Consider the following 23,314-nt stretch of genomic DNA (forward strand, 5'->3'; position numbering starts at 1 on the left):
AGTTTATCTAGAAAAGACTCAGAGCTCTCCTGGCTATTGACCCCGACTTGGTAGGAAGTAGCCTGGAAGTAGACCAAATGGTGTGCTGGGCAAGCTCCTTTGCAATCACTTACTGATAGCAAAATGAGTTTCATCATTAGGCCTTGAATGGACTTATTTTTCCAGGGTATTGAAATATGTGTTAGTTCATCATTTTTATCTATTTGTGTGTACATTTTTATCGGGAAAATGTAATAGCTATAGCTGGATGTACCACAGTGTAAGACAATGTATCAAGACAACTTGCCCGTAAGTGGTATTTATTTCATATTTATAGATTGTATCATTTCTTAGATATAGCTGGTGTCTTGGACTAGTTGTTGGCATGGCATGGAGGTTAAGGCTCTGGATTCCACATGACTGACTCTGTGGTTCAAGTCTCAGACTGGCCGCTTGAAAGACACACTAGGCATGTGTTCATGTGAAACCAGAATCCCAAGAAGAGAAAAGAAAAGGGATTGCAGCGTGACCATCCCATTCCCCCCGCCCCCCCGGAATGATTTCTCACTTTCCTTCTCTCTGTGTGTCTCTTTATAGCAAGCACACATATCCTATGGTGAAAATCTAAAATAAATAAATAAATCTGTGTCTAAACTCTAAGGAAAGTTGGGTCTTGGAAGGAATGAGCTGAGCATCTGGTTGAAATGATCTTGTCTTTCAGAGTCACTTAATGGATGATGACAATGACAAGTAACAGCTTATTTAGAAAATAAGTAGCAAATGAGTCTGTAGACTCCAGTGTGCATGCCAAATATCTGGCAATCATATTCCCAATAATGAATATGAGGTTAGAAACAACCCTTTTCTGAAACTCCTAGGCCACAGTTTGGCCAAATATTTGGCAGAAATTGCTGAAATAGCTTATTTATTGCAAATTTGTTTATTATTTGAAAATGTTATTGGTTCTGTATTCCTTTTTAATCACCGGAGGGCATGTGTGCTCTCCAGAAGGAGAGAGAACACCCCTCACACCCCTCAATGGGTCATGGTCACACCGCAATCCTTTTTCCTCTGTTCTCCATCCCAACAGGATTTAGGGCACACACATGGGCCCAACATGGTTTTCAAACCATGGTGAGCCATGTGTGATTGATTCCTCGAGCACCGTGCTTAAGTACAGCAGTAAAGAGTCAGCCTAGTTCTGTTTTCCTGACTACACAACAAATCATACTTCCTCTCCTAAATTGAGAAATTCATAATTAGTTTAATGGCTAATTCTTGGCCAAATGGAACAACCAAAAATTTGTTGTTACATTATTACTTCCTTTGACACTGTCACCATTTGACTGGTAAGTTTCAACAACTCAGACTGTCACACTTGGTGCCTTAAAATGCAAGCCAGCAGGCCAGCTGGTGGCATGGAGGTTAAGGCATCTGGATCACAAATGGATGACTGTGTGGTTGGAGTACGAGACTCAATGACTTGAGAAGCACACCAGCATGCATGCCCAAAATCCTGAGAAGAGAATGGAGAAGGGTTTGCATCATGACCACCCTCCCTGAAGGGTGATTTCTTTCTTTTGCTCTCTCTCACTCTCTCTGGCTCGTACATATGCCCTGTTGTAAGTGTAAATAAATAAATGAATGAATGAATGAAAATATGACAAGGGCCAGCCCATGGTACGGAGGTTAAAGCAGCTGGATCCTACATGACCAAATGTGCAACTGGAGTCCCAGATCTGGCAGCTGTAGAAACTTGCAAAGCATGTACAGGCATGTTTAAAATCCTGAAAGGAAAGAGAATGAAAGGAGAAGGGATTGTGGCATGACCATCCCCCATGGGGGAGTGCTTTCTCACATACCGCCCACCTTCCCTACCCTACTCTCATCCTATCTTCAGGGAGCACATGTGTCCTCTAGCAAATTAAAAATTATAGATCCTCAACCTTCCTATTTCTAGTTCCTAAAGGGAAGTCAGATTCCTGGTATCTTTTATATACTTTTATACATAAAAATATAATTTGAAGGACTGGCTGTTTTCTTCTTGTCAGTATTAACCTATAACTATGGGGCCAGCCAGTGGGCATAGTGGTTAAGGGGACTGGACTCCCATATGGCCAACTGCAGTTTGAGTCCTGGATCTGTGGCTTGCTTGCTCACTCTCTCGCTCTCTCTCTCTCTCTCTCCCCCCCCTCTCTCTCTCCTCTCTGGTCAAATTAAATAAATAAAGTTAAATAAAATAATTACTAAAAAAGAATCCTACAAGTGTTAGGCTTCATCATTGTAATGACAGTTAATATTAATGGGATTTATCTAATTGTTTATAGTATAGTCACATGGACAATACATTTCTTATTTTGCAGATTGGACACTTTTCCACCATGCTGATGGCATTTTAAATGTATTTGTTAATTTTCCCGAATCTTAACTGAAGAAACCCTTAAGAGTTTATACTTGAGGACCAAAGTGTGACTCTGCCAGCTATCAGGTCAGTATTGCCTCCCTCCCATACCCACCCTGAAGACGATCATTGCCATCCTAAAACATAATGCAGTTTTACTATCTTGAGTTACACAGCTGTGGCCCAGTTTAATGTTTATTCTGTATTCACTTCATGTAGACACGAAGCTAAATGTTTGGTACATATCAATAAACCATTCTAGATACTAAAATCTGTTTGCAGAAGTGATACAGAGATAATTATTGTTCTTTTTTTAAGAATTATTTTATTTAATTTTATTCATCATCATCATTTTTTATTTTTAAATTTGACTAGAGAGAGACAGAGAGGGAAAGTGAGAAAACAAGCCACCAGGTCCGGGATTTAAACAACAGTTGGCCATGTGGGAGTACAACGCCCTAACCACCATACCACCTGCTGGCCCAAGCATATTATTCTTTGTTATTGACAAAGAATAGAATTTTTTTTAACCTAGACTGGAGCATTATAATGAAAGTGACTCTGAAAATTGTTTCAATTTTACTCTTTTTTTAAAAAAATATTTTATTTAACTTTTTTTTTTACTATTATTATTATTTTCACATGAGTTTTGCCAGACTGTAGAAACTTGCAAAGCATGTACAGGCATGTTTAAAATCCTGAAAGGAAAGAGAATGAAAGGAGAAGGGATTGTGGCATGACCATCCCCCATGGGGGAGTGCTTTCTCACATACCGCCCACCTTCCCTACCCTACTCTCATCCTATCTTCAGGGAGCACATGTGTCCTCTAGCAAATTAAAAATTATAGATCCTCAACCTTCCTATTTCTAGTTCCTAAAGGGAAGTCAGATTCCTGGTATCTTTTATATACTTTTATACATAAAAATATAATTTGAAGGACTGGCTGTTTTCTTCTTGTCAGTATTAACCTATAACTATGGGGCCAGCCAGTGGGCATAGTGGTTAAGGGGACTGGACTCCCATATGGCCAACTGCAGTTTGAGTCCTGGATCTGTGGCTTGCTTGCTCGCTCTCTCGCTCTCTCTCTCTCTCTCTCTCCCCCCCCTCTCTCTCTCCTCTCTGGTCAAATTAAATAAATAAAGTTAAATAAAATAATTACTAAAAAAGAATCCTACAAGTGTTAGGCTTCATCATTGTAATGACAGTTAATATTAATGGGATTTATCTAATTGTTTATAGTATAGTCACATGGACAATACATTTCTTATTTTGCAGATTGGACACTTTTCCACCATGCTGATGGCATTTTAAATGTATTTGTTAATTTTCCCGAATCTTAACTGAAGAAACCCTTAAGAGTTTATACTTGAGGACCAAAGTGTGACTCTGCCAGCTATCAGGTCAGTATTGCCTCCCTCCCATACCCACCCTGAAGACGATCATTGCCATCCTAAAACATAATGCAGTTTTACTATCTTGAGTTACACAGCTGTGGCCCAGTTTAATGTTTATTCTGTATTCACTTCATGTAGACACGAAGCTAAATGTTTGGTACATATCAATAAACCATTCTAGATACTAAAATCTGTTTGCAGAAGTGATACAGAGATAATTATTGTTCTTTTTTTAAGAATTATTTTATTTAATTTTATTCATCATCATCATTTTTTATTTTTAAATTTGACTAGAGAGAGACAGAGAGGGAAAGTGAGAAAACAAGCCACCAGGTCCGGGATTTAAACAACAGTTGGCCATGTGGGAGTACAACGCCCTAACCACCATACCACCTGCTGGCCCAAGCATATTATTCTTTGTTATTGACAAAGAATAGAATTTTTTTTAACCTAGACTGGAGCATTATAATGAAAGTGACTCTGAAAATTGTTTCAATTTTACTCTTTTTTTAAAAAAATATTTTATTTAACTTTTTTTTTTTTTTTTTTTAATTTAGATTCGACCAGAGAGGGACAGAGAGAGAGAGAAAGTAAGCTGCCAGGTCTGGGACTCAAACTGTAGTCAGCCATGTGGGAGTCCAGCGCCCTTAACCACTACACCACTTGCCAGTCCCTCAATTTTACTCTTTTATGAGTCTTTCTATTTACCAGAAGATATCAAAGACTTTGATTTTGGTACAGTCTGATTTAATTCTTTATATATTTACCTCTTATTTAATTGGACTCCCTAACAAATAATAATTGATTTTTACCTAGAAGCTTAGAGTGGAACCAAGAAAGACTTTATGGATTATCTAGTCTGCTTTGTATTCCTGTTAAGAAATTCAGGGCCAGAACAACTGGGTAATGTCTTTCCTCCCAGCCATGTAGTCACTCATGGGCAGAGCTGAGACTAAACTTCGGCAATCCTCATTCTCAGTGTCTTAGTTTTACTTACATTGCACTGCTTCTTTAAGCTACAGTTTTAGATCACTACTTAAGAGTATTTAAGGACCATAGCGATTGGAAGGTATGAGAGTGATATGGGTGAACACTATCATTTTTAGCTCTATTCCTACCGTCCGACCTTATGGAGTTGGTATTTATGGAGGACCTTTATCATGTGCTGATTATTCTGCTTAACATCACAGGAAGGAACAGGAAGAGCATTAAACAACAGGATGTGTCCTGGGCCTTTTATCTCTCTCAGGGAAGTAAAAACATGGAACTATTACAAAGGGGGAGCTCATCTAAGAAACCAGTGTGACTCAACAAGTAGTTCAAACTCCTCACCAGTTTTCTTTTCTTTTTTTAAGAATGATTTTGTTTAATTTCATTTATTTATTTTTAATTTGACCAGAGAGTGACAAAGCAAGAGAGATAGAGAGATTGAGAGAGAGAGAGAGAGAGAGGAAAGTGAGAAAGCAAGCTGCCAGGTCCGGGGCTCAAACTATTGTTGGCCATGTGGGAGTCCAGTGCCCACAACAGCCAAGCCACTGCTGGCGCCCTCACCAGTTTTCTGTCCAAGATTCTATCATCAGTCTTCACTTAGGGTCCCCAACCACAGAGACCAGCTGAAGATATTTCTGAGGTCATTGATCATTGGCTGCCTCCAGTTTTGGTAATGCGTTCTTATTATAGAATCTTTTGAAAAATGAGAAAGGATGGTAGTCATTAATAATTAAAAGATTATTAGTTCAGCAGGTGGTGCGGAGGTTAAGGCAGCTGGATCGTACATGGCTTACTGAGCAGTTTGAGTCCTAGACCCAACAGCCTGAAAAACACACTGGACGTGTGCATGGCCATAATCCTGAGAGAAGGGATTGCAGCATGGCCACCTCCCCTGGGGGATAATTTCTCACTTCCCCTCTCCCTCTTTCTGTCCCTGTCTGTCTTCAGTGAGTGCATGCACCCTATAACAAACTTAAATAAATAAAGGATTACTTAGTTGATATCAAGAACTTGGTAAGATGTTTCGCATTTTCATTAACTCAGTCTTCACAGCAACCCTGGGATTTAGAAATCTTCATTTCCCTTTCACAGATAAGAAAACAGAATCCGAAAACTTACCCAGTCACACAGTTGGGTAGGTATAAACCTGGCATCTGACTGAAAGCCAGGTGCTCTTTCCAACATACCATCTTACTTCAGCCTAGTTTCATTAGGTTGGGGGGGGGGAGTGCTGAGGTCTGAGGTTTTTTATTTTTATTTTGTTTTTAAAGAATTTTTTATTTATTTAATTTTGTTATTTATTTTTCAAATTTGACCAGAAAGAGAGAGAAAGGGAAAATGAGAGTCTCTCTGGGTCCAAGACTCAAGCTGTGGTCAGCCATGTGGGAGTCTAGTGCGTTGACCACCATGCCACCTGCTGGCCCCCAGGTTTTATATTTTTATTTATTTATTTGTTTTACTTTTATTTTTAAGAGAGATTTTTGCTATAGGACACATGTGCTTGCCAGAGAGGCAGAGAGATAGAAAGCAAGAAATCACCCCCTTTGGGGGATGGCCATACTTCAATCCCTTCTCTTCCGTTCTCCTCTCAGGATTTTGGGCACACATGCACACACACCTGGAGTGAGTTTTAAGCTGCCAGGTCCAGGATTCGAACTGCAGTCAATTGCGTGGGAATCCAGCAACGTTACCATTACACCATCTGCTCATCCCAAGGGTTTTTTATTTTTAAAATAACTGTTGTAAGACACCTCTCTAATACTAAAGTAAGAACTACTTACTAGTTGCTAAAATTGATTAGTTAGAAAGTTAGCAGTTAGAGCTGAGATTGCAGTGGGGATATTTTACTTCGTGATGAAAGATTTGTGTGGTGTGTGTCCTGGAACACAGTCTAACAACACAGTGCAGCATGCATCTTGTACATGTTCTTCACTTAACGGCAGTGGCTCGGCAAGGAGTCACTGACTTAGAGATGTGCCCCCTTAAGTTTAAGAGTGGCGGGTATATGAGGTAGTCGTTTCGTGACTCACTTGAAAGAAGACTATATATGAGAGTTGGAAGTAAAAAGTGGGAGAGAAATAGCATTGTTTGCTCTTTGAAAGTTATAAAATGTATCGTACCATACAAACTGGTCAGAAGGCCTTCTCAAAACTGTATAGCAGTCTGACTTCTGTTTGTTTGTGGTTTGTGAGAAAGACTGAGTTTGTGCCATGCAGTTTGCCATTTAACATATTCCAGAACATGCAGATCCTCATAGAAATGTGAACTTTTTAAGCCAAATAGATTCGGTTTGTAGTAGCCTAGCCAGTTAAGATGTTTAAACAGTATTTTAAGAAGTCGTTTAAGTATATTTGCATATGGTCGCATTCAAGTCTATTTTACTATATGATGGATAAATACTGTTAGCTGTTTTCTATGAAAGTTAACACTTTATTTTAAAAATTTTAAAAGAATGTTTTAGTTCGGTTCTTGTTACGTCATAATCCTCCTGCCTTAGTTTCCCAAGTAACAAGCCTCCCTGCCAGCTTTAAGGGCAGGGAATTTAAGTAGGCTTCCCACAAGGCCTCAGCCTGCCTACAGCTGCTTCTGTCTACAAGCATGGCCTTGCTACCACCAGTGGGCCAAGATGAGGCAAAATGTAAAGATAAATTTCTCCCATACTCCCACCAAACATTATGTTTGCTTAAATTTTATTTCAACCAACTGAAGAGGAATGCTAGAATATTTTATATACAGTTTTGGAATTCGGTTATCTAAAACTGGGAGAACTTTTCATGATCTAACATTTTTTCAGTGAAATAGCATTCATTGACAACTAATTCTGCCTGAATGTCTAGTGAACAGATTAGTGACTAATTCTTTCTGAGGCTTTCTATATTTGTTTGTAAAAATGCATGGAGGAGAGATGATAAAAAATTGATCTTTGTGAGTGGTGATGAAATCAATAGAATTTTATTTTCTCTTACTGCTCAGTTTGTGATGAACATCAGAAAGCTCTTACTTATCTATTTAATCATAACCATTTCATTTTTAATAAGTGTTTTATTCTGTAATTATTGCTGTTTTCTACCTGTCTTTATTTTTAAATTTTTATTACATCAAATTAACTCTGTTTTCTGAAGATTGTCTGATTATTGTCTTTGGTTTAGGCTTTCAGGATGAATCTGGAAAAACTCAGTAAGCCGGAACTGCTGACACTATTCAGTATTCTTGAAGGAGAGCTTGAAGCAAGGGACCTTGTTATAGAAGCTTTAAAGGTATGTTAAAATAAGAAAAAAGAGAGAGAGAGGTCATTATATGTTTTGAAAGTGGTTTCACTGGATGGAATTTAAGGACGGTATTTCTACAGCTCTCATTGAAGCTGAAGGAGGAATATATTAATAATTGCTATATGTAGCCAACTATGTGGTGTGATTTTAGGAATACTGGTGAATATTTTCTGCCCTTAACATAGTTTTCCTAGTCTCTTTACATGATGTCATGACCTTGAACTCCATTCTTTTACTGGGCCTTAGCTGTTTTTGAATGCTGATCCCTTTGAGAACTTGACCTCAGTTCCCAAAACATGTATACAACCATATGCCAAAATTCTGGATATAATATCTAAGAAGTCAAGGATCCCATGATACCATCCATGGACTCCATGGGCCCCAGATAAAGAATTCTTACTTTTAAGTATTCTTTTTGTTTTTCTTTTTCTTTTCTTTTTAAAGATTTTTTGTCATAGGGCACATGTGCTTACCAGCAAGAGAGGAAAAATGCAAAATCACCCCTCCAGAGAGATGCCCATGTCACAATCTATTCTCCTCCATTTTCTTCCTAGGCTTTTGGGCACACATGCACATGCAACTGGTGTGATTTTCAAGCTGCCAGTTCCAGGACTCAAACCACTGTCAGCCATGTCAGAGTCCAGTGCCTTAACCACCACACCACCTGCTGGGCCCCTCCTTACTTTTAAGTATTCTGTATCTGTTACTATACAGGGGGTAGGGGAAGTTGTGTTTGTGGGGGGCAGGGGACATATGGAAACTTTCTGTAAAGTTTATTTTTAAAAAAATACAAGGAGACAGGACCAATAGGTGGCATAGTGGTTAAGATGAGGGACTCTCACATGGCCAACCACAGATTGGGTCCAGAATTAGTGGTTTGTGTGCATGCCCATAATCCCAGGAAAAGAATGAAGAAGAAGGGATTGCAGTATGGCCATCTCCCTTGGGGGGTGATTTCTCACTTTTCCCTCTCACTCTCTCTTTGGCAAATGCATGCGCCCTATGACAAAACCTTAAAAATTTTAAAAAGAAAGTAATAAATTAAAAAAAAAAATACAAGAAGGCATAACTCATTTCAAGTGTTAAGAGTCCTTTACAATGTGGTAAGGATTTTTCCCAATCTGTCTCAAGAGCATGTATGGACAGGGGAAGAAAAGAGCTTAAAGTTATGTATCTAAACAGTAGAAAGATGATGCTGTCAAAACGTGAAGGGAAGTTATCAAAGAAGGTGAGACTTGAATATGTTGAAGAAATTATAATCCCTGCCAAGTGCAACTGAGTAAATATCTGAGTAGATTTTCGTATGAGAAGTTATACTGATGTACATTTTAAATATCACTAATAAAGAGCTTATAAAGTACCTTACTAAACTTTTCAAGTTATCCTAGCTGTTTTGTTTGTTTTTTAGTTTTTGATATAGGGTGCATACACTCGCCAGGGAGAGAGACGGAGAGAGAGAAAGTGAGAAATCACCCTCCAGGGCAGATGGCCACACTGCAATCCTTTCTCCTCCATTCTCTTCTCGGGATTTTGGACACGCACACACATATATCTGACGTGAATTTCAAACCACCAGGTCTATGACTCAAACCCAGAACAGCCTTGTGGGAGTCCAGCACCGTAACAACTTCACCACCTGCTGCCCCTGTATGTTTTGAGTGACATATTAATTTGTCTTTCAAGGCTGACTGTAAAAGACTGACATTTCTATCTAATTAGGTGTGCCTCAAGGTAATTAATCACTGAAACTTACTGTTTTTTGTTTTCCCTAAAGTTTTGTAGTATGTGTAGTAAGTAACTTCCTGAGGTTTTGCTTTGTCCAGAGCACATAGGCAGTTCTCTTCTGATTAAGGGAGGATAGAGCCTGTCTTATGGCTTCCCTGGAAATCACACGCTTGTGACTCTGACATATGCCTAGTCACATATGTAAAGTTCATTGCCTGAGCCCTTGCCTGTCATGCCACTAATCATAACTGTGTGACTTCGGTGGTCATCACTCTGTCAGAAGCAAAGTCGCCCTGTCTGTAATAAGAATAAATGATTAGTAACAAGTATCTGTGGGCCAGTCAGTGGCACAGCTAAGCAACACTGTGTGGGACTGGCTCACACAGGAGGGCTTCAGGTTACATCCAGATACCTCCTGAGTATGCTAGGCATGTGTATGCCCTTGGTCTGGGGCTAGCTGGGGCTGGGGGGACTGCAGCTTAGAAACTGTGGGCCATGCTCTCTCTCTTGCTCACTCTTGCTTGTGGAGCAGATGGATCAAGTTGGAAAAGCTAGTATTTATGTGTAACACCTTACAGTTGACATGACATCACAAATGCTCCAGTGGTGCAGAATTCACTTTTCGCCCATGTCAGTGCATGTTGTGTAACCCATATTCGAGGAGCAGTCAGTGGAGCAATCTGAATGGATTTCTCCAGTGTGTTCTCAACAGTGCCTAATTTTTTGACTCCTCTGCCAATGTGTATATAACATAAAAATGTTCACTCCAGTTGATGACTCATTTCTGCCACATTCGCAGGCCTTCCCGCTGTTGTTACTCTTGGTAATGTCTTAACCTTTCTCTATAAGTTCCTATCAACTCTATTCTGTTTCTCATAACCAAGACACACTGTTACCAGTGATCTTAACCTAGTTAAACCCAGGACACTCTCTCATTTTCCATCCTATGTTTATGATCAATGAAGAGAAAAGAAAAAGAAGCATTGGAGAAAGTTTTAGATTATTTCCAATTCTTACCCCTAATGCCAGTTGTTACTTACCTCTTTCTCTGGTTCTCATCTGCTTCGATCCCCTTGTGATTGGGGTAGGAGTTATAGGGATGACTTTCTCTAGTGGGAAAATCAGAGGATGACTTTATTTAGGATGACCCTAGAAGGTTTTAGCATTATAACCTCTGTGCTTTCTAGCTTTAGAAGCTGTAGCACTTTATATGTCTTTTACTAATCATTGTGCCTTAGTACCCAGCATAGAGATGCTTAGTAAATATTTGTTGAACAAATGAAATGACTGTGCTGTTGTGGTGTGCTGCTTTAAAAGACTGCCATAATGCTTCAAAGTGAATGTTGTGCTGGGACCAGTAGATGGCATAATGGCTACATCGCTGAGCTCCCATGTAGTCTACTGCAGTTCAAGTCCTGGACCTGGTGACTTAAACTCACACCAGGCACATGTGTGTGTGTGCCCAAAATCCCGAGAGGAGACAGGAGGAGGAGTTGTGTCATGGCCATCCCCCCAGGGGGGTGATTTCTTGCTTTCTGTCTCTGTCTTTCTGGAGAGCGCACGTGCCCTGTAGCAAAAAGCTCTCCAAAAAAAAAAAAGTGAGTGTTGTTAATTACTGAATTTTAAAACCTGATCTTATGTGCCCTGCAACGTACTGCCCTCTGCTTTTACTGTTAACAGATGCATAGATGCTTATTGCACATGTTTTCCTAAAATATATTTTTCTGCATGAATCCAATTTTAGTTACTATAGGCAGCCTCTGACAAGTTGAAAGAGCAGCTTGAGAAACAAGAGCTATAATTAAGAGCATTTTTGATATAAGATACCACTCAGAATCAGACACAAATATTGCATTTAGTCTGCATGTGGTCTGTAGGTGATAAAGTTATTCTGAGGCTTAAACTCTGCAGTTTAGGTGAAATGAATAGCTCCACCAGAAGTGACACATCTTCAAGCAATCTATTGTTAGATGCAATAGGTGGCAGCTGGGGTTAAAATTGTTTCAGTCCTTTGAGAAAAACAAGTGCTATACTAGATTCATTAAGTTAAAATGAGTTCTCATTTTATTTATGGAGAGATTTTTGTTTTGTTATTTGATGTTCGCTTGATAATAAAGATTTTACTCCATTATTTCTATGGCTTTTGCTTAACAACAAACACCTGTTGGACTTTTCTGGCCTTATATGGAGGCTTAGTAGTGTTTTTCCTTTTAGTATTAGTTTTTAATTTATGTTTAGTGAATTGAAAGGTTTTGACTTTTGTTCTAAATAGCTATGAATTCCTTTCTGCTTTGCTTTTTTTTTCTCTTTACCTTTAAAATATTTTTTTTTCTGGATATAAAACTATTTACCTAAAAATCTAAATAAGTTTAAAATCTTCAGTGTTGCCTCATTGTTATTTCTCAATGATTTATAGTAGATCACACTACTAAGGGTACTAAGGGTTGTGTTTCTTAAAGAATATATTCTAAAGTTCCTGTAGTTTGTAAACAGACCCTACCTATAGAGTTAGAATTGTGAAAAAAGCTTTACTCGTTTTCTAAAATTTCTGCCAAGTGCCAGATTGCAACTACACTCTCCTGGAGTCCCCATAGTAGCATTCTTTTTCTCCTCAAAAGCCTCCTCACTCTTGGCCAAGAACCAAGGAAGCCAGTAGAAAATAATGTCAAGTTATATGTCTCCTGTATTTGAAGAGTAATTGTTAGAGACCATTTGTATTGTATTTGGTCTTAATTAAACTTCATATAAAGTGATTTTCTGTTTTTGAAGAAATCATGTCAGAGAATGACATTGTTTATGAAGCCTCTGATTGTTTTATTTTCATGAATGAGAACACTGTAAGAATTTTCTCTACAATGAAAGTGAATTGATTGAGGCTGTTGGTGGGTAAGGCACTGGACTTTCACATGGCCAGCCATGCTTCAAGTCCCGGACCTTGCAGCTTGCTTTCTCATTTTTCCTTTCTTTCTCTCTGATTAAATTTAACAATAATAATAACAAATAAAATAAAATAAACAATTATTTCAAAAAAGAAGAAAGTAAATTGCATTAATCATGAACTGTCTAGAGGAAGCCCAGGAGGAACTACACAATTTGGCAAGAAAGGAACAGTTCTTTAATTCCAAGCAAATTTGGAAAGTGGCTTCTTGGCATGATCAGTGATTGCTCCAGAGGATGAGAGAACCTTAATTAATAGCCATTTAAAAAATCTTTAAAATAGATTTGACTGTTAGTAAAGTTTAGATCAGATAGTTTTATTTTTGAATCTTCCACAATGGGTGTTATATATGCTTATCTTAGATCTGATGCAAAGCTACATTAGCTATGACTAAATTGAATCTACCCTGCATTTATTGGTATCATTTTAAAACATTCTTTAAATTATAAAGTATTATAATTTTCATATAGACTGAGCTTAAGGAGTCTTGAATTCCCTTCCACTGATGCCTCAATCATAAAACAGGTATAATTCTTTTAAAGACTAGGAGAGAAGTTTGTGGGTTTTGGCAAAAGGCCATTGCAAAATTTCCTAAGCAAGAAGATTAACAGGCAAAATGTTGTAGACATGACAAGTTAGGAATATATTTGGAGTATGACACCATGTTATATGTATCTCTATAGGTTTAACCATTAGAGTTTTTTTAGCAACCTGGGTTATCTAAGTGTTACTTATACATCTGGGTTGAGACTAAATAAAATACTCTCCTGAAGATATTCTTGAAATAGTAAGGATCTTATGACAGTGCCAAATATGTAGAATAAAATAAAAGTTATTTGAAAGGTGCTGTGGCTTAAGAATATCACAAATACAAGTTCACTCTTAAGCCCAGAGTCTGATCCTGCTTTTGGTCGTGGAACCTTGTACCTGTTACAGAAGCAAATTATGATAAAGGCTGAATCAAAATGATGAAGGTAATATCGAACTTAGCAATCATCATACATTTTCTTGTACTATTAAGCTTGTCAAGAGTATTTGCATTTTTTAAAAATTCAGATAGGGAGGGCCCAATGCTAAGAAACTTGAACTCTGTAAACTGGTACTGTGTGGGACTACTAAAGGCCAGGCAGGAGGTGCATGTCTGCATCCTAGAACTGGCAAAGCTGTGGCAGGAGCATCACTGCAGCATGAGACCCTGTATTAAAAATAAGAAAAAATAAATAGGACCAGCAATTAGTGTAATGACTATGTCGCTGGACTCCCATGTAGTCAACCACGGTTCGCGTCCTGCACCCAGTGGCTTAAAACTCACGCCAGGCACATGTGCGTGTGTGCCCAAGATCCTGAGAGGAGAATGGAGGAGAAGGGATTGCGGCGTGGCCATCCCCCATGGGGGGTGATTTCTTGTTTTCTGTCTCTCTGTCTCTCTCTGTCTGGCAAGCACACACACCCTATAGCAAAAACCTCTCCAAAAAAAAAAAGAAATAAGAAAAAACAGATACTAGTTTTCCTGACAATAGATCTGTGAATGTCTTAAAAGGACTCAAGTTCAAGTATTGTTTGTCACCCATAAGTCTACACCTTATCACTTTTTGGCCAGTATGATCCTATTTGGGGCTGATTCCATGGGACAGCAGTAATGCCTTGCTCAGGAGAAGCTAGATCACATAGTGACTGCAGTTTAGATCCTTGACCTGGTCAGCGTGAAACACTCCAAGCACACATGCAAGTGCCAGCATCCAATGGGAAGGGAATCACCGCATGATCAGATGCTGTAAAGAGTGCGTCTCTCTGGGGCAGGTGGTGTAGTGGTTAAGGGTACTGGACTCCCACATGGCCCACCACGGTTCAAGTCCCAGACCTAGCAGCTTGCTTTCTCACTCCCTCCCCCTCTCTCTCTCTCGCACTTTGTCCCTCTCTGATCAGATTAAAAATAAAGAAATAAAGTTAAATTTTAAAAACGAGTGCTTCTCTCTCTCTGTCTTTCTCTTTCTTCCTGTTCACAAGCCCATGCATGCACTCTATCATGAATAAAGAAAAAATAAGTATGAGCTTTCATATCAGACAGTCTTAGGTTTAAACTGCCATTGAGTTGTATAATCTTAGACAAGTTATTTTACTTTGTTAGCCTTCTCTGTAAAATGGTATAGTTAGTGTAAGGATTAAATGAGATAGCAAATGCTAATCAATATGCTCAGAGCATATTTAGCATTGGTTATTATTACAATATAGGTTTCAAAGCCTGTCCATTTAGGAACAAAGGTATATTCCATAAATCGAGAAATACTGGTAATATGCTGTCCTTCACAAAGAAGATGAGCACACTTATTTTTCAGTTCAATCTATGTTGTTATTAGTGATGCTTGCTCTTTAGCTTGTTTATCTTGTGGGGATTGATGGTTTTTAATTGATCTAGCCTCACATTCACAACCAAAACATGTATTTTGAGACAGTGGGCAAGAAGTAGGATTACTCTAGAGCAGTGGTCCCCAACCTTTTCAGCATCAGGAACCATTTTCATGGAAGACAATTTTTCCATGGACAGGAGAAGGAAGAAGGGAGATGATTCCAGTGTGTTATATTGTGTACTTTATTTCTGTTATTTTTACATTATAATGTATAATGAAATAATTATTCAACTCACTAATGCAGAATCAGTGGGAGCCCTGAGCTTGTTTTCCTACAACTAGCTGGTCCCATCAGGAGGCTCCTATGAGAACCTAATGCAGTGCTGAGCTGACAGGAGGCAGCACTGAAGCGATAGGGAACAGCCATAAATATAAAACTTTGCTCTCTCACCCACCACTCACCTGCTGTGTGGTGCAGTTCCCAACAGGCCATGAACGGGTACCAGTTTGTGGCCTAGGGGTTGGAGACTCCTACTCTAGAGTATGGAACAGATGTTACCGTCCCCTCTCTTTTTCTAATAAAATAAAAAAATACAGGGATAACGTGGAAACCTTTTTAGCAGAATTTATTTGTATCCATTGATTTCTTTGTTTATTCCTCTGTTGTTTGATTTGGATATTATTTATTCATTTATTTAATGAGTAAGAGAGATACAGAAATCTAGAACCTGTGACAGGATCTTGATGCCACGAATCATGGGTATATGTGTACCCTGTAGTCTCCAGCTGCAAACCAATAACTTTGCTCTGTGAGGCATTATATTTTATTGCCAAGCAACTGTCCAGCTCCTATATTTTGTTTTTATTTTTTTAATAATTATCTTATTTAACTTTATTTATTTTATATTTGACTGAAGAGGGATAGAGTAAGAGAGAGAGACGGCAAGCCGCCAGGTCTGGTAAATGAACTTCAGTCGGCCATGTGGGAGTCCAGCACCCTTAACCACCACTCCACTAGCTGGCCCCTATATTTTGTTTTTTAAACAGTTTTATTGAGGGGGGCCAGCAGATGATGTGGTGATTAAGGCACTGAACTCCCACATGGCCAACTGAGGTTCAAGTCCTAGGCTGGGCAGCTTGAAAATCATGCCAGGAGCGTGTGCTTGCCCAGAATTCCAAGAGGAAAAGGAAGGAGGAGAAGGGATTGCTGCATGGCCATCTCCCCTGAGGGAGTGATTTCTCACTTTCTCGTTCTCGGTCCCACTCTGTCTCTCTCTGACAAGTACACATGTCCTGTGACAAAAACCTAAAAAAGAAAAAGGAAAAAAAGAGCTTTATTAAGATATAATTGGCATAGGGACCAGCAGTTAGCATAATGGCTATGTCTCTGGACTCCCATGTAGTTGACTGCGGTTCGTGTCCTGGACCCGGTGGCTTAAAACTCACACCGGGTGCATGTGCGTGCATGCCCAAGGTCCCGAGAGGAGAATGGAGGAGAAGGGATTGTGGTGTGGCCATCCCCCCTGGGGGGTGATTTCTTGCTTTCTGTCTCTCTGTCTCTCTCTGTTGCCTGGCGAGCGTACACGCCCTATAGCAAAAAAACTGCTCAGAAAAAAAAAAAAGAAACATAATTGGCATACATAAATTCCATGTTTTGATGTGTACAAATTTATGATTTTGATATAGGTATTCCAACATGAAACCAATACCACAATCACGGTAACAAATATCCATCACCCCTGCCATTGCCTTGTGCCCTTTTGTAACTCCCTTGCCTAATCTTTTCCACTCCCCTCACCCCAACACCAGCCTACAAACCACTGATCTGCTTTTTGTTTCCAGAAATTAATTTACATTTTCTGGACTTTTATATTGGTAGAATCGTGCAAAATGTACCCTTTTGGCCTGGCTTCTTTCTCAGCATAATTATTTTGAGATTCATCCATGTTGCTGTGTGTATCAATAGTGCACTTCCTTTTACTACTAAATAGTGTTCCATTTTATGCATCTACTTCAGTTTATGTTCTGCATTTATCTATTGATGAATATGTGTGTCATTTCTAGTTTTGGACTATTAAAATAAAGCTACTATGGACATTCATATACAAAGCTTTACATGGACTATGCTTTCATTTCTTTTGGCTAAATACTTGGAAGCAAAATGCCTGGGTTTTTTTTTTTGTTTATTTGCTTTTGGAGAGTTTTTTTCTCTATAGAGTCCATGCGCTTGCCAGAAAGACAGAAAGTGAGAAATCACCCCCCCAGGGAGATGGCCACACCACAATTCCTTCTCCTCCATTCTCTTCTTGGGATCTTGGGCACACGTGCACATGCGCCCGGCATGAGTTTAAGCCATCAGGTCTGACTTGAACCACAGTCGTCTACTACACAGGAGTCCAGCCACATAGCCATTATGCCATCTGATGGTCCCCGAAAATGCCTGTTTATATGATAGGTAAGTGTTTAATTCTTTAAGAAGTTGCTGAAGTATTTTCCAAAGTGTTTGTCCAGTTTATATTCTACACCATGTATAAGAGTTCTAGTTGCTCCGTATCCTTACCAACATTTGGTATGCCATTCTCTTTCATTTCAACTCTTCTAATAGGCATGTACTATTTCTTTACAGTTTTAATTTGCATTTCCCTAATGATTTCTTGTGTTGTGCTTATTTGCCATTTGTGTTTTCTTTGTTGAAGTATCTATTCAAATCTCTCATCCATTTTTTTTAGTTATTTGTTTTCTCATTGAGTTTTGAGAATTCCTCATATATCCATATGTAAGTCCTTTATCAGATATATGCCTTACAAATGTTTTCTCCCAATCTGTATTTTATTTTATTCTCTTCACTATGTCTTTATTATCTTCATCCCATTGGGGTTCTAGAGATGTACACATGCATCCAGCATAATTTTCAAGCCACCAGAGCTAGGACTCAAGTTTGGGTTGACCTGAGATCTGGCTTTCTCTGCACAGGACTTCACCACTGCATATGGGACCACCCCTCTCCTGTTCGTTTTTGTTTTTGTTATATATCTTATAGTTTAACTTTCATACTTAGTACTGTAATAAAACTGCAGCAAATTTAGTTATGGTGAAATGTTTGGCATAGAAATCTCCAATTGTCATAGCACCGTTTATTTGTTGGAAAGACATCTTTCCTCTCTGGAATGACCTTTGCACCTTTGCCCTAGTCAGTTGTCCATATATTTATGAGTTTATTTATGGACTGTCTTTCTGTTCTATTGATCTATATGTCTAGCTTGATGCCAATACCACATTGTCCTGATTATTGTGACCTTACAGTAAGTCTTAAAATTAGGTAGTTATAGTTCTTCAACTTTTTTTTTTTTAATTTTTTTTTTAATTTTTTTTTTTTTGGAGAGATTTTCACTATAGGGCACGTGCTTTCGCCAGACAGACAGAGAGAGACAGAGAGACAGAAAGCGAGAAATCACCCCCCAGTGGGGATGGTCACGCTGCAATCCCTTCTCCTCCATTCTCCTTTCGGGATCTTGGGCACGCACGCACACGCGCCCGGCGTGAGTTTTAAGCCACCTGGTCCGGGACGCGAACCACGGTCGACTACATGGGAGTCCAGCGACATAGCCATTACGCTAACTGCTGGTTCCCTAGTTCTTCAACTTTTGTTCTTTTTAAAAATTGTTTTGCTTATTCATGGGCCTTTGTATTTTTATATACATTTTATAATTAACTTATCTATTTCTTCAAACATCCTATTGGGATTTTATTGAACTTATGGATCAACTTGGGGAGAATTCACATCTTACCAATATCATGTCTTCTAGTTCATGAACATGGTATATCTCACCATTTACTTAGGTCTTTTTAAATTTTCAGTGATTCATTCTTGTTTTCAGTATATAGGTCTTTCACATCTTTTGTCAGATTTATCCCTAAGTATTTAATATGTTTTATATTATAAATTCTATTACTTTTTAAATTTTAATTTATAATTATTGCTATCATATAGGAATAAAATTTATTTTTATATATTGATTTTGTATCCTTTAACTTTGCTAAACTCATGTAATCTAGTAGCTTTTAAAATAAATTCCAGGGGTTGGCAGGTGGTGTGGTGGGTAAGGCACTGGACTCCCACATGGTTGACTGGGGACTCCCATATGGCTGACCACGGTTCAAGTCCTGGACCTGGCAGCTTGCTTTCTCCTTTTCCCTCTCTCTCTCTCTCTCTCTCTCTGGTCAAATTAAAAAATAATAATAAATTAAATTAATTCCATTGGGTTTTCTACAGACAATTGTGTCGGCAAATATGGATATTTTATTTCTTTCTAATCCAGATGATTTTTGTTTTTCTTATTACATTGACTAGAACCATAGTACAATGTCAAATAGAAATTAAAAAAATACCTTTGTCAGGACCAGCAGGTGGCATAGTGGTTAAGGCACTGGACTTCCACATGCTGACTCTGGTTCGCATCCTGGATCCAGTGGCTTGAAACTCACACCAGACATATCTGTCCAAAATCCTGAGAGGAGAATAGAGAGGATACTGCAGCGTGGGCATATCCCCTATGGAGGGGCACGGGTGATTTCTCACTTTTTTGCCATCTCTGTCTGTCTCTTGGCAAGCACATGTGCACTATATAAAAAAAAATCTTGCCAAAGAAAATAAATAAATACCTTTGCCTTGTTACTGACCTTAGAAGGAAAACAGTCAGTCTTTTATCAAGTTTTATGGTGGCTGTTTTTCACCAATGCTCTTTATGAGGTTGAAAACTTACTTCTGTTTCTAGTTTGCCGAGAGTTCTGTTTTTATCAGGAATGGACACTGGATTTGATATATGCTTTTTCTGTATCTATTGAGGGCATAATTGATTTTTATATCTTTGTGGTTTGTCTGAAATATTGTCTAAAAGAGAGCTTCATCCTTTTTGTTGTTGACTTTCTGAGATCAAGAAGAGTGGTATAGAGTAGATTTTCCAGCTTTGTTCCACATTTTTAGAAACTAAAATTTTATAATTTAATATTATAATTTTGGTGAGTTTAATCATTTATCTTCCTGGGGCCAGCAGTTTGTGTAATGGCTATGTCACTGGACTCCCATGTAGTCGCCCGCGGTTCAAGTCCCAGATCCAGTGGCTTAAACTCAAGCTAGGCGCGTGTGCGTGCGTGCCCAAGATCCCGAGAGGAGAACGGAGGAGAAGGGATTGTGGCGTGGCTATCTCCCCAGGGGGTGATTTCTCACTTTCTGTCTCTCTGACTCTCTGTCTATCTGGAGAGCGCACGCACCCAATAGCAAAAACCTCTCAAAATAAATAAATAGGGACCAGCAGTTAGCGGAATGGCTACGTCACTGGACTCCCATGTAGTCAACCACGGTTCGCGTCCCAGACCAGATGGCTTAAAACTTACACCGGGCACATGTGCATGCGTGCCCAAGATCCCGAGAGGAGAATGGAGGAGAAGGGATTGTGGTGTGACCTTCCGCCCTGGGGGGTGATTCTCGCTTTCTGCCTCTCTGTCTCTCTCTCTGTCTGGCGAGCGCACACGCCCTATAGCGAAAACTTCTTAAAAAAATCAATAAAAATAAATAAGTAAATAAATAAATAAATAAATAATTTATCTTCCTAATGGCAAAACTCAGTAGTAATTTAAAAATCCTAAACATTTTGAAAAAGTAGCAAACAGTACCTCTGCCAGTTTTATAAGCTGCTCTCCTTTAACACAGCTTTATCCCTTGCCATTATTAGTTTTAATAGTTTATTGGCTTCTGGGCCAACCCTATAGGATGGCAATTAAGTTCTGTGCATGGGGAGCCAGATTCCACGTGGCCAGCCATGCTCTGCATCCTGGCTCTGGCAGCCTGAAAAACAGGCTGGATGCATATATGTGCATGTACCGAAAATTCTGACAGAATGCAAAAGTGGACTAAAAAGGATTTTCTCTCTCTCTCTTTCTTTTTCTGCCCTCCCCTTCTTTCTCTCCCTCTGTCCCTGATAATTACTGGCAAAAACAGTTTTTTTGCCTTTTAGAATACATAGTTTTTCTTTCTTCCTTTCTTTTCTTTCTTTTCTAGTTTTTGGGTAGTGTATTCACTTGCCTTGAGAGAGAGAAAGAGTGGGAAATCATCCCAATGGCCAGACTTCAATCCCTTCTCCTCCATTCACCTCTTGGGATTTTGGTCATGCATGCATGCATGCATGCATGCGTGTTTTTCAAGTTGCTGGGTCTGGGACCAAACCATGGTCGACTTTGTGGGAATCTAGAGCCTTAACCACAATACAACCTGCTGGTCCCAGAAACAATTGTTTTTAAATAGTAGTAATCTTCTACAACAAAATTTTTTCTCAAATCTTTATTAATATTCCTTCCCTAAGAAAACACTTTAGCCATATATAATTCACTTTGTAGGAAAAGATATTAGAGCTAATTTTGTTGTTGTTGTTCCTGATACTAAGTTAGTATTATTCCTTTCCTACCTGTTTCTAATGATTATGGAGGAGGGAAGAAAAATAAAGGCTTTAATAAAGATACCTTTTTACTTTATCAGTCTAAAAAGATATCTTTCAAACATGTTTGAAATACATTTCACATTTTGCCACAATCTAAGACACATATACAATCTAGTACACATGCACACCTAAATATTTATATTGACTAAAACCAAAATTTCACTAAAATTTACTGACTTTAATATTTATACTTTTCCATATTATATAGTATTTTCTTTTCTGTTGTACTTCATTTATCTTTAAATGCTGACTGTGACCCCACTGGACTAGTTTTATGGTCCACCGATAGATGACCCACAGTTTGACAACCACTCGTTCAAAGCTTTTTTTTTTTTTTTTTTTTTTTAATTTCTTAATTTACTACATAGTGGCTAGATTTTACTTGCCAGGTCCAACTAAATCTTGGAAACAAAGTTAACTTAGGTGTGTTCTTTATAAAATTTTAAAAGAATTTTGCTAAGATACAGAGTCATAATCTATCCCCAATGTTTATTCCTTTAAAAAGAACTAGTGGGGCCAGCAGATGGAATAGTGGTTACATCACTGGACTCCCGCATGGCTGCCAGCAGTTCGAGTCCTGGACCCAGTGTCTTGAAAGTCACATCAGGTGTATGTGCGTGTGTGTGTGCCCAAGATCCCAGGAGGAAAATGGAAGAGAAGGAATTGCTGCATGGCTATCCACTCAGGGAGCTCACTTTCCCTTTCACTGTCTTTGTCTTTCTTCCCCCAACAAGTGCACATGCTCTAAGGCAAAAGTATCTTAAAAAAAAAAGCTAGCATTTTGTGTAGCTCTCTACAGTTTTCAAAATGCTTCCATGTGTTGAATTCTCTTTATGACATAACGAAATAGAAATTATAACACCCCTTTTACCTGCAGATACTGAAGTGCATATCTTGTCATTCCAAATACTATTTTTCAAATAAACTGTGCTCAGCTAAATGAACTATGGGATCTGGCCATAAGATAAGAGATGAAATACGTTTCTTGACAAAGTATACTGATGAAAATGAGGAGAAACGTACTGCTATACGTCACTGTCTTCAACTTATCAGGGAAACTTTACCAAAATCTATCAAATTTTTAAAATGCATCTATCTGAAAGTAATTCCAGTTCTAGAAATGTATGTTATAAATGTTCTTGGGCTTGTACAAAGAAAAATGTGTAAGAATAGTTATTGCCGGTATTACTCACAGAAGCAAAATGCCAGAAACAATGTTATATCTATTAGTAGGGTTTTGGACAAGAAAGTTAAGGTATCATTATACGATAGAATATTATGGAATCATTGAGGAGAATGAGAATTAAATCCTTATTTACTTATTTATTTTATTTACATTCATTCACTGTACATCATTACAGCATACAAAATGAGATTTTCCATGCAGAGTACACTGTATATTGCCTCAATCAAGCACATCCACATACATGTTATTGTCAACAAATAATTTTCCATTTCTTGTTTCCTGTATGTTTTGCTTTTTTCCCCCATCCTTGATTCCCTATCTCTTACCCTCTGCCATTTCCCACTCTCCTCCCCGACTGTCTCTGGTATCTATGTTTACTTTTTATACTGTTTTCCCCCCACATTTTATTGAATTACTAAAGATCTTAATTAATCTAAATGTTTTCATAGCAAACACAGCTGATAAATACATTTCTATGAACAAAAGTCTAACTTTAGGCATCCTATAAAGTAGCACCTAGCTGGGGCTATATATCTTACTGTAGTCATCAAATTTTTTTTTTCTGAAACTTTTTCTTTTAACTTAATTT

General features: G+C 38.5%; 1 protein-coding gene across 1 annotated transcript in view; it reads left to right on the forward strand.

Annotated features, from left to right (window-relative positions):
* Positions 1-7,322: 7,322 nt before the first annotated feature.
* The window catches only part of CTTNBP2NL (CTTNBP2 N-terminal like), a 51,397-nt gene continuing 35,405 nt past the window's right edge, over positions 7,323-23,314 (forward strand). Inside the window, exons 1-2 of the mRNA XM_006149595.3 lie at positions 7,323-7,403; positions 7,915-8,022. Of these exons, the coding sequence (XP_006149657.1) occupies positions 7,392-7,403; positions 7,915-8,022 (120 nt within the window). The 5' untranslated portion in view covers positions 7,323-7,391. The remainder of the gene's footprint in view (positions 7,404-7,914; positions 8,023-23,314) is intronic.

The sequence above is a fragment of the Tupaia chinensis genome, unplaced genomic scaffold (genome assembly GCF_000334495.1).
Source record: "Tupaia chinensis unplaced genomic scaffold, TupChi_1.0 Scaffold000270_2, whole genome shotgun sequence".
In the NCBI taxonomy this organism is placed as follows: Eukaryota; Metazoa; Chordata; class Mammalia; order Scandentia; family Tupaiidae; genus Tupaia; species Tupaia belangeri.